The following is a 14061-nucleotide window of genomic DNA, read 5'->3' as shown; positions in this document are numbered from 1 at the left end:
TTTTATTACTTACTTAATTTGCTGGAAATTATCTTTAAAAACGAAAAAATGCCCAAGACTCGATCGGATCCAAAAAAATAACAGTACAAAAATTTTTCCTTATTTTCAATCAGCAAAATTGTTTCTTTTAAAAAAGGCCCAATCTCGACTGGAGCAAAAAAAAATGATTAAAAATTTTATTATTAATTTTCAATCAACAAAATTATTTAAAAAAAAAAATAGTCCGCAGACTCAACCGGACCCAAACAAACAGATAGATAGTTTTAATTACTTATTTATTTTGATGGGAATTATTTTAAAAACGAAGAAAATCGCCCAAGACTCGACCGGACCCAAAAAAAAAAAAAAATAAATTGAAAAATTTTGTTTTCATTTTCAATCAGCCAAATTAATTTCTTTTCGAAACAAGGCCCAATCTCAAACAGACTAAGAGAAACTAATTAAAAATTTTATTTTTATTATTAATCAAATATTATTTAAAAAAGAAAATAAGCCACAGACTTAACCGGACTTAAACAAACGGATAGAAAATTTTTATTACTTACTTAATTTGCTGGAAATTATCTTTAAAAACGAAAAAATGCCCAAGACTCCATCAGACCGAAAGGGAGATGAATAAAAAAATTTTACTATTCATTTTTAATCATCATAATTAACTTTTTTATAATAAAAGGCTCAATTTCGACCGGACCCAGAAAAAATGATCCAAAAATTTTATTTTTTATTGTTGATCATCAAAACTAATTAAAAAAACAAATGAGGCCCTAGACTCAACTGGACCCAAACAAACGGATAAATAATTTTTATTACTTATTTATTTTGCAGGAAATTATTTTTGAAAACGATAAAAATGCCCTAGACTCGACCAGACCCGAAATAAAATAAATTGAAAATCTTTGTTTTTCTATTTTTAATCAGCAAAATTATTTTCCTTTGAAAAAGGGCCTGATCTCGACTGGAGCAAGAAAAAATAATTGAAAAGTTTTATAATGAATTTTTAATCAACAAAATTTTTTAAAAAAAGAAAATAGGCCCCAGACTTAACTGGACCCAAACAAACGGAAAGAAAACTTTTATTCCTGTTTTTTTGTTGGGAATTATTTTTCGAAACAAAAAAATTGCCCAAGACTCGACCGGACCCGAAAAAGATAAATCGAAAAATTTTATTTCTAAATATTAATTAACTAAATTATTAAGAAAAAAAAAAATAGACCCAAGACGCAGCAGGACCCAAATAAACGGATAGAAATTTTTATTACTTGATCACCAAGATTAATTTTCCTTGAAAAGAAAGGCCCAATCTCAAACAGACTTCGAATAACTGATTGAAAAATTTTATTATCAATTATTAATTAACAACATTATTCTTAAAAAAAAATTAATAGGCCCCAGACTCAATCGGACCCAAACAAACGGATCGAAAACTTTTATTTCCCATTCATTTTGCTAGGAATTATTTTTAAAAACGAAAAAATGCCCAAGACTCGACCAGAGCCAAGAATAGAAGAATGCAAAAAAATTTATTTTCTCTTTTCAATAACAAACAAAAATTTATTGAACAAAAATCAGCCTAATCTTGACAAGACGATAAAAAACTGATTGAAAAAATTTATTATCAATTATTAATTGACAAAATTATTTCAAAAAAGAAAATAGGCCCCAGACTCAACCGGACCAAAACGAACAGATAGAAAATTTTTATTACTTATTTCTTATGCTCGGAATAATTTTTGAAAACAGAAGGAATTGCCCAAGACTCAACCGGACCCAACCAAACGGATGGAAAACTTTCATTTCTCATTTATTTTGCTGGGAATTATTCTGTAAAATAATTTTTCAATTAATCGTCAGGTAAAATGTCAAAAAATAAATTAAAACAAACATTGAACTCAAGTCCCAATAATTTTGATATTTTAATTAAAATTATTTTTTAATTAATTGACAGGTAAAATGTCAAATAAGGAATTGAAAAAAATCGCTCTCGAGTCCTGATAATTTTGATATTTTTATTAAAATTATTTATCAGTTAATTAACAGGTAAAATGTCAACTAATAAATTAAAAAAAAATTGAACTCAAGTCCGAATAATTTTGATATTTTAATTGAAATTATTTATCAGTTAATTGACAGGTAAAATGTAAAAAATATACTAAAAAAAAATCGCTCTCGAGTCCTGATAATTTTGATATTATTATTAAAATTATTAATCACTTAATCAACAAGCGAAATGTCAAATGATAAATTAAAAAAAAAAAATTGAACTCAAGTCCGAATAATTTTGATATTTTTAATAGAATTATCTATCAGTGAATTAACAGGTAGAATGTCAAATTATAAATTAAGAAAAAATTGAACTCAAGTCCGAATAATTTTGATATTTTTATTAGAATTATCTATCAGTGAATTAACAGGTAGAGTGTCAAATTATAAATTAAGAAAAAAATTGAACTCAAGTCCGAATAATTTTGATATTTTTATTAGAATTATCTATCGGTGAATTAACAGGTAGAATGTCAAATTATAAATTAAGAAAAAAATTGAACTCAAGTCCGAACAATTTTGATATTTTTATAAAAATTATTTTTAATTAATTGACAGGTAAATAAATAATAAATTAAAAAAAAAAATTGAACTCAGGTCCTGATAATTTTGATATTTTAATTAAAGTTGTTTATCAATCAATTGACTGTTAAAATCCTGAATAATAAATTAAAAATAAATCGCACTCATGTTCTCATAATTTTGATCTTATAATTGAAATAAATTTCTAATGAATTGACGGGTAAAATCCCAAGTATCAAATTAAGTAGTAATCGCACCCAAGCCCTGATAATTTTGATATTTTAATTTAAATTATTTATCACTTAATTGATAGGTAAAATGTCAAATGATAAATTAACAAAACATTGAATTCAAGTCCTTATAATTTTGATATTTCAATTTAAATATTCTTTTTATTCACTGACAGGTAAAATGTCGAAGAAAATATGAAAAAGAAATGGCATTCACGTTTTAGTAATTTTGATATTTTAGTTTCCCTTTTTCTTAGCAAAGAAATCATTTCAAAAAAATCTACAGGTGTTTCGGCAGTTCAAGGATAACTTTACTTTAATGTTATTAGTTTGCATTCACATCATTACACTTTACTCCTTTTATTAAGCAATTAAGATTCCAGTTGAATCTTAGCCTTTTTTTTTTTTTTGTATTTGAAAATAATCCCCAGCAAAATAAATGAGAATTAAAAATTTACTCTCCGTTTCTGTGGGTCTGGTTAAATCTTGGGCCTTTTTATTTTTTTATTAAATTTTTTCGAATAAAAATAAAAATTAAAATTTTTCCTCTGTCTTAGAGTACCCGGTTAGCTTTAATTCAGCGTTACAACGCCTCCAATAATGCTGCGATACACGGACACACACTCATACATTAAGCCGTCCGCTTGCGACCTCATACATCCACTCATTCACACTTACGTACTCGGCTCATAGCGTCACAATCCCCTCTCATGCTCGGCTTTGTGTGAGCGAGTAAGCTGCTATTGCAGCATCTCACTCTCGCGTCTCCTCTACTTCCCCGCTCATTTTCATTTCTCGAATAGCGCGCTTCTGATTGGCTATCGTTTTTAATTCATAACTCAAATTCTATGGCCCAAAAAAATTTTTGGCTCAGGAACTTTCGATTCAGTATTTTTTTCTCTATCGACCCCAACAATTACTCCCGCCACTTCAGAGACACCCTGTATATTAAGGTGCTTTTTTTTTTCAACTATTTATTTTTGCACGGAAAAAAGAAAACTAGAAAAATCAAATTATAAATAGTAATAAGTGTCCCATCGTATTCAAAACTAGAAAAATTACAGTTCCAAACAACATTTTTGTAGTTCAAACTTTGAATGGTAATTTTCAAAGCTTTCAATGTAAATATTACATTTTGCAATTTAATTCTTATAAAATCTGTAATACTTACAATCTGAAACTGTAATTTTACCATCTTTCATCACGAAGCGCCACGCTATATTATATACTGAAATTTTTCTAATTTTTTTTTTCCGTGCTGTCTCACTGTGAAATTTTATTGCAAGTTTCTAAAAAACATTTTTCTGAAAGTTTGGGCCCTTAATTATTAATATTAAGTTCTCGACCAAGGCATGTAAAGATTTCTCTTTAAAAAAACAGAAACTCTGATCTTTTTATCTTTAAATTTCTTTAGTTCAGTGGTATTCTATAGCATCGTTCCGACCATGGACAGATTTTTTTTAGAATTGAATGCTCTAAAAAAGTGGCGAGATAGTACAGGGCCTCTAAACTTAATTTTTCCCTTAAATTCGCGTTTTTTCGTATTTATCTCGTGAATGACAAGAGCTACAGAAAAAATGTCAGCAATAAACTCGTAGAAAAGTCAATTTTCTACAAAAAAAAGTCCTGAGCACCAAGTCGCTGAAATCAATATTTTCAGAGATATTCAATGATAAAGTTTTTGTAATTTCAAATTTTTGTCGAAAATCGCTTCAAATTTTAAAAAATGTCTTGTTTTTTTAATATCCATCACTTCTTTCTTAACTTATTTTTTGTTTAAAGATGGAACGGTGAAAAGGTTTTCGATAAGAATCTGAAATTACAAAAACTTTATCATTAAATATCTCCGGAAATATTGATTTTAGCGACTTGGTGCTCAGAATCATTTTTGTAGGAAATTCAATTTTCTACAGGTTTATTGCCTGCATTTTTTCTGTAGCACTTGTCATTTACGAGATAAATGCGAAAAAACACGAATTTTTATAACTAGAGTAAAGAGAACGATATTCTCAAATTTCAAACTGTTCTTCATTCGTATCGAACTCTTTTGTTTTCAAACGATCAACGCAGTGAATTTTTCTTCCGTTTGTTATTATCCCTTGTATTTCATGCGACACACACACACACACACACACACACACACACACACACACACACCATCGCGGATATAGTCAGGAAAGCTTCCTAGGTCCTCGAAACGTTAAGATCCGATGAAAACTCGATCTTAGAAAAACTGTGTAAAACTAATGACTTTCCGATTTTTGAAAATTTTCAATTTTCTTAACGGAAAGTTAAGAGTTGAGTCAAAATTTTAATGTCGATCGTCATTTTTGACGTTTAAAAATTCAAAATTTGACAAATTTGACATTTTTCAAAATTTTACTCTATAATATTTTGTTTTCAATAGCCCCAAGTGTACTCTTTCAAACTAAAGAGAACTCATTCTTGTATCTATAATAGCGTTCGAGACATTACAAAAACAAAGTAGAAAAACTAGAAAAATCGCAAAATTTTGAATTTTCCGATCGTTTGAAAAAAATTTTTTTTCCTTTCGCAGAATTTTGTTACATGATAAAAGAAAATTTTTGACCAAAATTTGTTCAAATGGAGAGGGATCGATTCCCACTATTAGTCGGTTTGACAAAGAATAACTCATAAGTAAGTATTTTTCTCTAAAAATTAAAAAAAATTAACATTATATATAACAAATATATCGAAGAGTTCAAAACCGTAATAATTGTAATTTTAAGCATGGATTAAATTAAGTATGGAATTAGCGGAAAGTTGCAGCGATGGCCTCTAGGGTCAACCGTTTTCTTAATTTTTTTCTTATCATTTTTTATTAAATGGTATGTGCCAGATGTGGAAATTAACTATGACCCAGTCCTGGTAACCAGGCATAGACCAGTCGTGGTAATCAGGCTTGGCCCATCGTTACTATCCCAGACTTCTATCAAGACTGGGCCTAGCCTGACTTACAAGCTTGGCCCAGAGTTCTACATAGTTGGGCCAAGCCCCGTGGTACTTTCCTCTATGGGATACACACCTACACATATACATTAGGGTGTTTCAAAAAAAGACGTTTTTTTTTTCTTTTGGTGTCTAAAAATTGATAGTATACCTAAAAACAAAAATTTTGGCGCCCATGTGAGCTCTTAATATCAATAGTAAGATTTGCCTGTATCCATTTCTTTATTTTCCATTTAAATAACACGGGAAAAATTTTTTTTAATTTTTTAATTTTTATTACTTTGGAACGGTTCATCGTAACAACAATCTGAAAAATAATATTAGTAGGAAATTTTACGCTCTACAAAAAACGTCTGAAGACCAAAGTTCCTCAGATTAACGGCTTCAAAGATATCCGCGGTCAAAGATAACACTAATAAAAAATTTATAATATTTTCCAATAAAACTACAAAAAAAATATCATATGCTATATTTTTATTATTTTTTATATTAAATTACTTCAATTCCGTTAACCTGAGACTGTAAACTTTTTTTTTTACTAATTAATTCAATACTTAACTCACGAAATGCACTAATATATAAATATAAACGTTAAAAATATCTTATAAATGATTTTTTGGTCTCTTTTATAACAAATTTATTTTTTTTTTTACTAAATATTAAGAAATTTAATTGAACAATTAATTCTTTATAACAAAAAACTATATTTACAACTTGTTACAACAATTTTTCAACTTGAAAATATTACAGTTTTATAAAATTACTTTTATTGCAATTAGGATATTGTTTTCTATGTTCTGTCACTACTTGCAACAAATATTGAAGCTGTTCTTCATCTTTCGTTAAGCATCGATTATACTGCTCTATCAATGCCACGCCGCGTTCTGCTACATCATTCACAACTTGAAGTTTCCCGAAATACTCCAAGTTTTCTAAGAAATTCGGATTCTGCGGCCACAAAGTAACATCCTCATCAATGAACTCATACGACAAATCAAACGATTCAAATATATTAATCGATCTCATAGACACAAATTGACTAAGATCTTTATTTAATAATGACTCTAAATTTTTCTTATCTATTATAAAGCGATTTGTTGTAGTTTCATTGGCTGTACAGTTTTTAAGAGCATGAACTATTCTTTTTTTTGTTCCAACTGAAACATTTTTATCAAAGAGAGATAAAACAGACAGCTCATTGTTTAAATACCACAAGTGATCGGCTAATTTTTGTCAGCATGTCTGTGAAAGACTATTATTAAATCTTTCAAATGAAATTAATTCTTTAATCAAAGTTAAATCATTATTAGGTGCTGTTATAGCACACGGCGCAGTGAACCAAGCTTTTAAATAGAATATTATGATAAATAAACAAAGTTCTCGTAATCCATCTATTTCCGATTTAGTAAGATGAAATTCATTTCTGAATAAAAAAATTTTTAAACTATATATTGCTTTAGCCATCCACCTTGCATGATGGACCGGTCCAGGATGCTTAAATGTAATATTTGTGGTAGTAGTACCAAAAAATATTAATGATAATTCCAGAAGTTCACGGTAATCATCTCGACAATGATCCATCTACAAAAAAAATTATAAGTCAAAATGAAATTGATTATATCGCAATTTCAAAGTTGAGAAGACTAATTATTATTAACTGATGTGAGGTAAAAGTTGTAAAATATTTTACAAACGCAATTTTAATCGTTAAAGATGATTGAAAGTATAACAGTCATGTGAAACTGATTTTCAATATTTTTAATCACGACGGCAAGTTAATTAATCAGAGTAAAATTGATAATTGAGGAGCTTATTTTCAAAAGGGTATCTTTTGATTTTTGATTAATCGAGACAAAAACTAGTTATCTTCAATTATAAATATTTGTATTGAACTTTTTTAATTTAGCTATAAAGTGCAATCGGTTATGAAGCTGCAATTCGATTTTCATTTATAAATGTTCATAATTCTCAAAGTAATTTGTATTTAAAAGTTCAGAAAACTGGTATTTTAAAATATGAAAAGATACCCTTTTGAAAATCAGCTCCTCAATTATACTGAACTTTATACATTTTTCTTTTTCACTTTAACGTCAGTTAATAATTCTTCAGCGCTGGATTAAAAAATTTTACTTCTATTTGATTATTAACGAATTTCAAAATCTCATCTTTGATTGGTGTTATTACTTCCAAAACTTTTTTGTCACAAATACCAGCCGTAAAGTTTGATTGGTCGATTTCATCCCACTTCTTTTTAAATCTCTGATAAATTGGAACGTTTGGGCCAGACGAAGCAGGCCAGTATACTTCAAATGCACTTCGAAGAACAATTTCAAAAATATGGTGTCGGCATGGCACCCTGGTTAAAAATATTGATTGAAAAGGATTGAAAATGATGAAATTAGAATACTTTTGAATAATTTCAATTCTTTTTCATGTATATATAGATATACAGTTCACATAGGGTGACTGATTCCCAATACTTTTCAATCAATATTTTTAATCAAGGCAAGTACAACAGTTTTCTACTAAGAGCCTTTTCTACTAATACACACGCACCATTTCTGATTCCTGAAAAAATAAAATCAGAATTGCTAGTGAAGTATCGATTTTTTAGAGTAGTACGGAGAAATCTTTTCAATTTGAAAAAAAAAAATAACTCATAACTTGGAAATTAATGGTTAATACTAAAAATCTGATTTGATTTAGCATTTAAACATTACGGTAATCAACCATGTTATATTTTTTTATTAATAAATTATTTACCCGTATTTGACGCCGTAGTATCAGAACACAATGCTTTGATGTTGTCAGTATTAATATCCCATTGTTTTACTGTTTTAATAATAGCCGAAGCTTGGTTTTGTCCAGTCCCAGATTCTAGTTTAGGAACTAAAATAATCGGAAGCCGGTCAACTTGTTCTGTACCTGTAATATCTGATAATAGTTTTCCATCAAAATGTAGTACATAATTGTCAGTTTCAGATTAGTCTTCAGATTTAACGCCGCTTCTTTCCGGAATTTTTCCCTTGCTCGGTGAATAGTCACATGACTAAAGTTTACGCTTGCACAATCAATGTTCAAGCTAGATAATAAAGCAGCAATAATGTAAGTCGCCATCCTACTAGTCACGTTAGCTCTATCCAAAGCCGCAGCAAGTTCTGGTGTCATTATATCAATTTTTGGAACTTGTTGTTTTGGCATTTCATCTTCATAATCAGAGATTATACGAGAAGTATTACTTTCCAAAGATTTCTGGGATAATTGAGATGGATGACTTGATTTTTATGATTAGCAACATCATCAGTCTCAACTGCACAATAATAGTTGACATTGTCGTTATCAAACTCTCCGACATTATTATTACTATCATTACCATTATTATTATAGTTTTTATCATTGCTATCAATGTTCTCATCACTATTATTATCACTATTATTGTTATTATTATCATAATTGCTGATATCAACATCCATGTCTTCGACATCTTCTAAAATTGGTTGAGAATTATATGAAATAAAACCACGTCGACTGGAAGATTTTTGTCCCAAATAAAATAATCTTTTTTCTTTGTCCAGTATATTTAAAACATCCGCATGAGCTACATCAAATAGTTTATTTAATTCATCCTAAAAAACGGATTCCTTTTTTTTTGAGACTTTGACTTTTTCATTTTACGGTTTTTTTGTAAATTCTTCCATCGATTGTGATTTGAGATTAGTTTAAAAAAAGCAGATCTTTTCTCTCTTGTCGGGATTTGTGCCGCACACCAAATTTCAAAAACTTTGTTGATAGTGATTGATATACTTTCTTTAACTGAAAAATTTTTCGTATCAAGATAATAATATAAAAGCGACATAACCTCTTTCAGAGAGGGTAATTTTTTTCCAACTAATTCACTTAACACATCACCAATCAAGTACACTGTTTTCACCATTATGGTCACAAAATTTATAACTAATACATTTCAACTAATTAAATTAGTAATTAAATTAAATTAATAATATAACGGATTGAAAAAACAGTCAGTATCAATGAACAAAGACAATGACGAGAAGATATAGTAAAGCGTTGAGAGCAAAGCAACTAAATGAAGTTAGTACCGAACAACCAGGCTTACCAACACAGAGCTTATTAGCTACAACACTCAAATTAAATGAGTATAATACTCTGTACCGACAGAGCTAAATAAAGCTCTGTTGATATTTTTCAAATAAAAAACATTTGATCAAGTTTTATAGTAGATTTAATTGATTTAACGTATTTACAGAATTTTCATATTATTTTGAATAATATGCAATGATGAGTGTTTGGTGAGTTTGTGTAATAAGGAACTTTACATTTTCCTCTTACAAAAATTTATAAATTTTATAAAATATAAAATAAATTTGTTATAAGAAAGACCAAAAAATCATTTATGTGACATTTTTAACGTTTATATTTATATATTAGTGCATTTCGTGAGTTAAGTATTGAATTAATTAGTAAAAAAAAAAGTTTACAGTCTCAGGTTAACGGAATTAAAGTAATTTAACATAAAAAATAATAAAAATATAGCATGTGATATTTTTTTTTGTAATTTTATTGGAAAATATTTGAAATTTTTTATTAGTGTTATCTTTGACCGCGGATATCTTTGAAGCCGTTAATCTGAGAAACTTTGGTCTTCAGACGTTTTTGTAGAGCGTAAAATTTCCTACTAATATCATTTTTCAGATTGTTGTTACGATGAACCGTTCCAAAGTAATAAACATTAAAAAATTAAAAAAAAATTTTCCCGTGTTATTTAAATGGAAAATAAAGAAATGGATACAGGCAAATCTTACTATTGATATTAAGAGCTCACATGGGCGCCAAAATTTTTGTTTTTAGGTATACTATCAATTTTTAGACACCAAAAGAAAAAAAAAAAATTCGTCTTTTTTTGAAACACCCTAATATACATACCTACCTACCTACCTACCTACCTACCTACGAACACATTTTCAATTTTTTTTTTTTCGGGAAGTTAAAAAAGCTATTTTGATTAACTCAACCCGAATAATTTTTAAAACTCCTTTATACTTTGTTCTCATGAATTTAATTGGAAAAGAAGAATCACACGATACGATTACAATGATAAATACTTTAAAACGTCTTCTCAAATACTTATTTCTGATTAAACGTTAATGCAATTATCGACAAAATATTAATATTACATTTATCGTGTTTATCCCCGGGAAAAACGGATTAGATCTGGCCATATATAAACAGATCTGGCCAGATCTTTAAATTGTCTCTATCTAACGAGATCTGGCCAGATATGATCAGATCTGACTAGATCTGGTCAGATCTTTCAATTGCCCAGGTAAAAAAGATTATTTATAATTATATATACTCATACATAATTATATACGAAAAATAGCCCTACATAATTATATAGAATTATTTCCATTGAAAAAAAAAAAAAATCGGCGCGTGCGGGTACCAAACCTGGGACCCAATGCTCGAAAGGCTAATTTATTACCTGTTTACCTACGAGGCTTACTTAAAAAGCAAGTAGATAGAATTTGTAATAACTACAAGTAATATGAATCGTGTCCATGATCGATGCGTAATGAACAAAGTTTTCTATCGAATTTGCAAATTATTAATTATCAATATACGCTGATAGAAAGATTTTTTAACTATTAATAAATTGATTTATTCGAAGACAATTATTTAATTTATTAAATTCTAATAAAATTTTTTAACATTCAATAAATATTTAATTAGGAGGAAAGTATATTTAGTAAAATAGTTTATAAGTATTTATTAATAGTTAACAAATATATTCATATCTGGTCAGATACAATAAAATCTTTTTATGTCTGATGTATTTTTCAACCCAGATATTGTTATATCTGTTTAGATCTGATCAGATATGACTAGATCTGATCATGTTTGGTGAATTTTTCAACTCAGATATACACGGAAAAAAAATTATATGAAAAATTACAATAGTAATATCGTAATCCAGGACTAGACTTTTAGTATCTTGATTTTTATGATGCTGCCATCTACAAAATACAATTTGAATTATTGAAAATTACGATGTTACTTAGTAAATTTTTTTTCTGTAAGAGCAAGTGAATAAGGACGCATACTATATGTTTTATTAAAAGAAAGACAGAGTCCAGTAGTTTGCGGCGCCACCACCAAAAGATGACCAACTACTGTATGGAGGGTCTTATTATGTGACTGAACAGGAAGTTTAGATATTCTCTCCGATAGCGTAAGGGGATAAACCTTGGGCTTGTGGCAGAGAGGACTCCGGGTTCGATTCCTCGATAACACGGAATTATTTTTTTCGGTGACCTAAGCTTCTTTTTAATTTGAGTGATAGAAATTTATGATGCTGCATCGTAAAAATTACGATGTTTGAGTTTAGGTCCGGCACTACAATATTCTATACTAAAAATTACGATATTTTCACCGTAATTTTTCATACAATTTTCTTTCCGTGTAGTTATATCTGTTTAGATCTGATCAGATATGACTAGATTTGATTATGTCTCCAATCCCATATCTGATCAGATATAAATAGATCTGACCAGATATAATTATATCTGGTCAGATCTAAACCTTTTTCCTCGGGTCATTGATTCATTTTTTCATTGTATGCAACTTACGATTCTTAACGAAATTTCTAATTTTGAATAAATATTATTCTAATCGTTGAGATTGCAAATCATTCAAATATTTAAACTCATGATGAAAATCTATTTATTTTTAACTGTATTTTTCAGGTGACGTAGTATCAGCAATGGAAGTTTTAGTTTGTGAAGATAGTCTCCAACCGAAATCCGCGTTTTCGCCTCTTGCTGGTGCCTTAGCATCTGCAGCTGCAGTGTCTGCTGCTTCAGCTGCATCGGCTGGTAATTATACCTCTCGAGCTGCTTACTGTGGTCCAAGTCCTCCAACGCGACATCGATTCCTTGCAGCTCCTTACGCAGGTACAGGTTATCTGCCAACTGTTATTAGACCACCAAATCAAACAAATCATTCAAATGGCACAAGTGAAGTCTACCGAGAAACCAGTCCCGACGATGCCAGTGATAAAACCAGTTACTCCGAGTGACCTAGTGAATTTGTTCATTATACCACATGGTCTTATACATAATCTGGATACACTGACTCATTAGCAGTGCAACATATACACTGAGAAAAAAAAAACTTTGATTCAATTAACAATTTCTTAGTTCAAGAAACTCGATGATGATCAAATATTCTATTATTATTAATTAATAATTTCTGAAGATAAAAGCATCAATGTTTGTCTTTGAATAATAGATAAACAAGAGAATAGCTTTATTTAAATTAAGTAAAAGTTATTTCAATCAATTTAACAAGTTCTTGAGCTAAGAATATATATACTTGAAAATTTTCAAGAACATAAATTCTTGTATCAAGAAAATTTTCTCAATAAAAGTATTTTTTTTTTTTCAGTGTACAATCTACTTATTTTAACGAAATTGCAAATTATTTGAAACTATAATCAAAGGACTTCCAAAGAAGCCTTCAAATAATTATATTGTCCCTGTCCAGAGATGTATACTTTATGTGATTAGATGATTAATATATGTATGTATCAAAAATTTTTTGATTAATGTTTCATAGGTAAATCATTGTATTATAGAAAAAATAAACTATCAAAGAAAATAATAAATGAAATTAAAATACTACTATACGAAATAATGTTTTCTATACATTGTAACGGGTTTGAACCGTCCCTTGGTCACCCCTTTATTTAAAATTTATAATTAAGGGCGCCACTGGAATTTTTATCACGGTTTCCAGAACCGGTCCAAGCAAGAGAGATATCACAGGGTCGAGAGAAATTATAAAATTTGACGTAAATAAAAACAATTAAAATTGACATCAATTATAAATTTATTTTAACAAATTGACAACAATTAAGTCTTATTTCAATACTCACACACACACTCATACTTATAAAAGTTACTTATTCCTACGATACCCTCATATGGAGCGTCTATATCGTAGTTTCTATCATAGTATCCTACTCCTGCGATACCCTCATATGGAGCGTCTATATCGCAGTTACTATCATAGTTGCTTATTCCTGACAGTACCCTCATATAGAGCGTCTATACCGCAGTTTCTATTAAAATTTCCTATTCCTACGATACCCTCATATGGAGCGTCTATATCGCAGTTTCTATCATAGTTCCTATTCCTGACGGTACCCTCATATGAAGCGTCTATACCGCAGTTTCTAACTAAGCCGCGCTGTCCACAGGACCCTTACGCTCTAAGACTC

At 29.2% G+C, this 14061-nt stretch overlaps 1 protein-coding gene across 1 annotated transcript in view; it reads left to right on the top strand.

Annotated features, from left to right (window-relative positions):
• Positions 1-12999, top strand: part of Dmrt99b (doublesex-Mab related 99B) — a 74995-nt gene extending 61996 nt beyond the window's left edge. The window contains exon 5 of the mRNA XM_074240476.1: positions 12527-12999. Within this exon, the coding sequence (XP_074096577.1) occupies positions 12527-12858 (332 nt within the window). The 3' untranslated portion in view covers positions 12859-12999. The remainder of the gene's footprint in view (positions 1-12526) is intronic.
• The last annotated feature ends 1062 nt before the right edge of the window (positions 13000-14061 follow it).

This window comes from Cotesia typhae, unplaced genomic scaffold (genome assembly GCF_013202065.1).
Source record: "Cotesia typhae breed Kobodo isofemale line unplaced genomic scaffold, CoteBio_Ctyphae contig_27, whole genome shotgun sequence".
In the NCBI taxonomy this organism is placed as follows: domain Eukaryota; kingdom Metazoa; phylum Arthropoda; class Insecta; order Hymenoptera; family Braconidae; genus Cotesia; species Cotesia typhae.
Note: the sequence above shows the minus strand (reverse complement) of the source record. Positions and strands in the feature narration are given on the sequence as shown.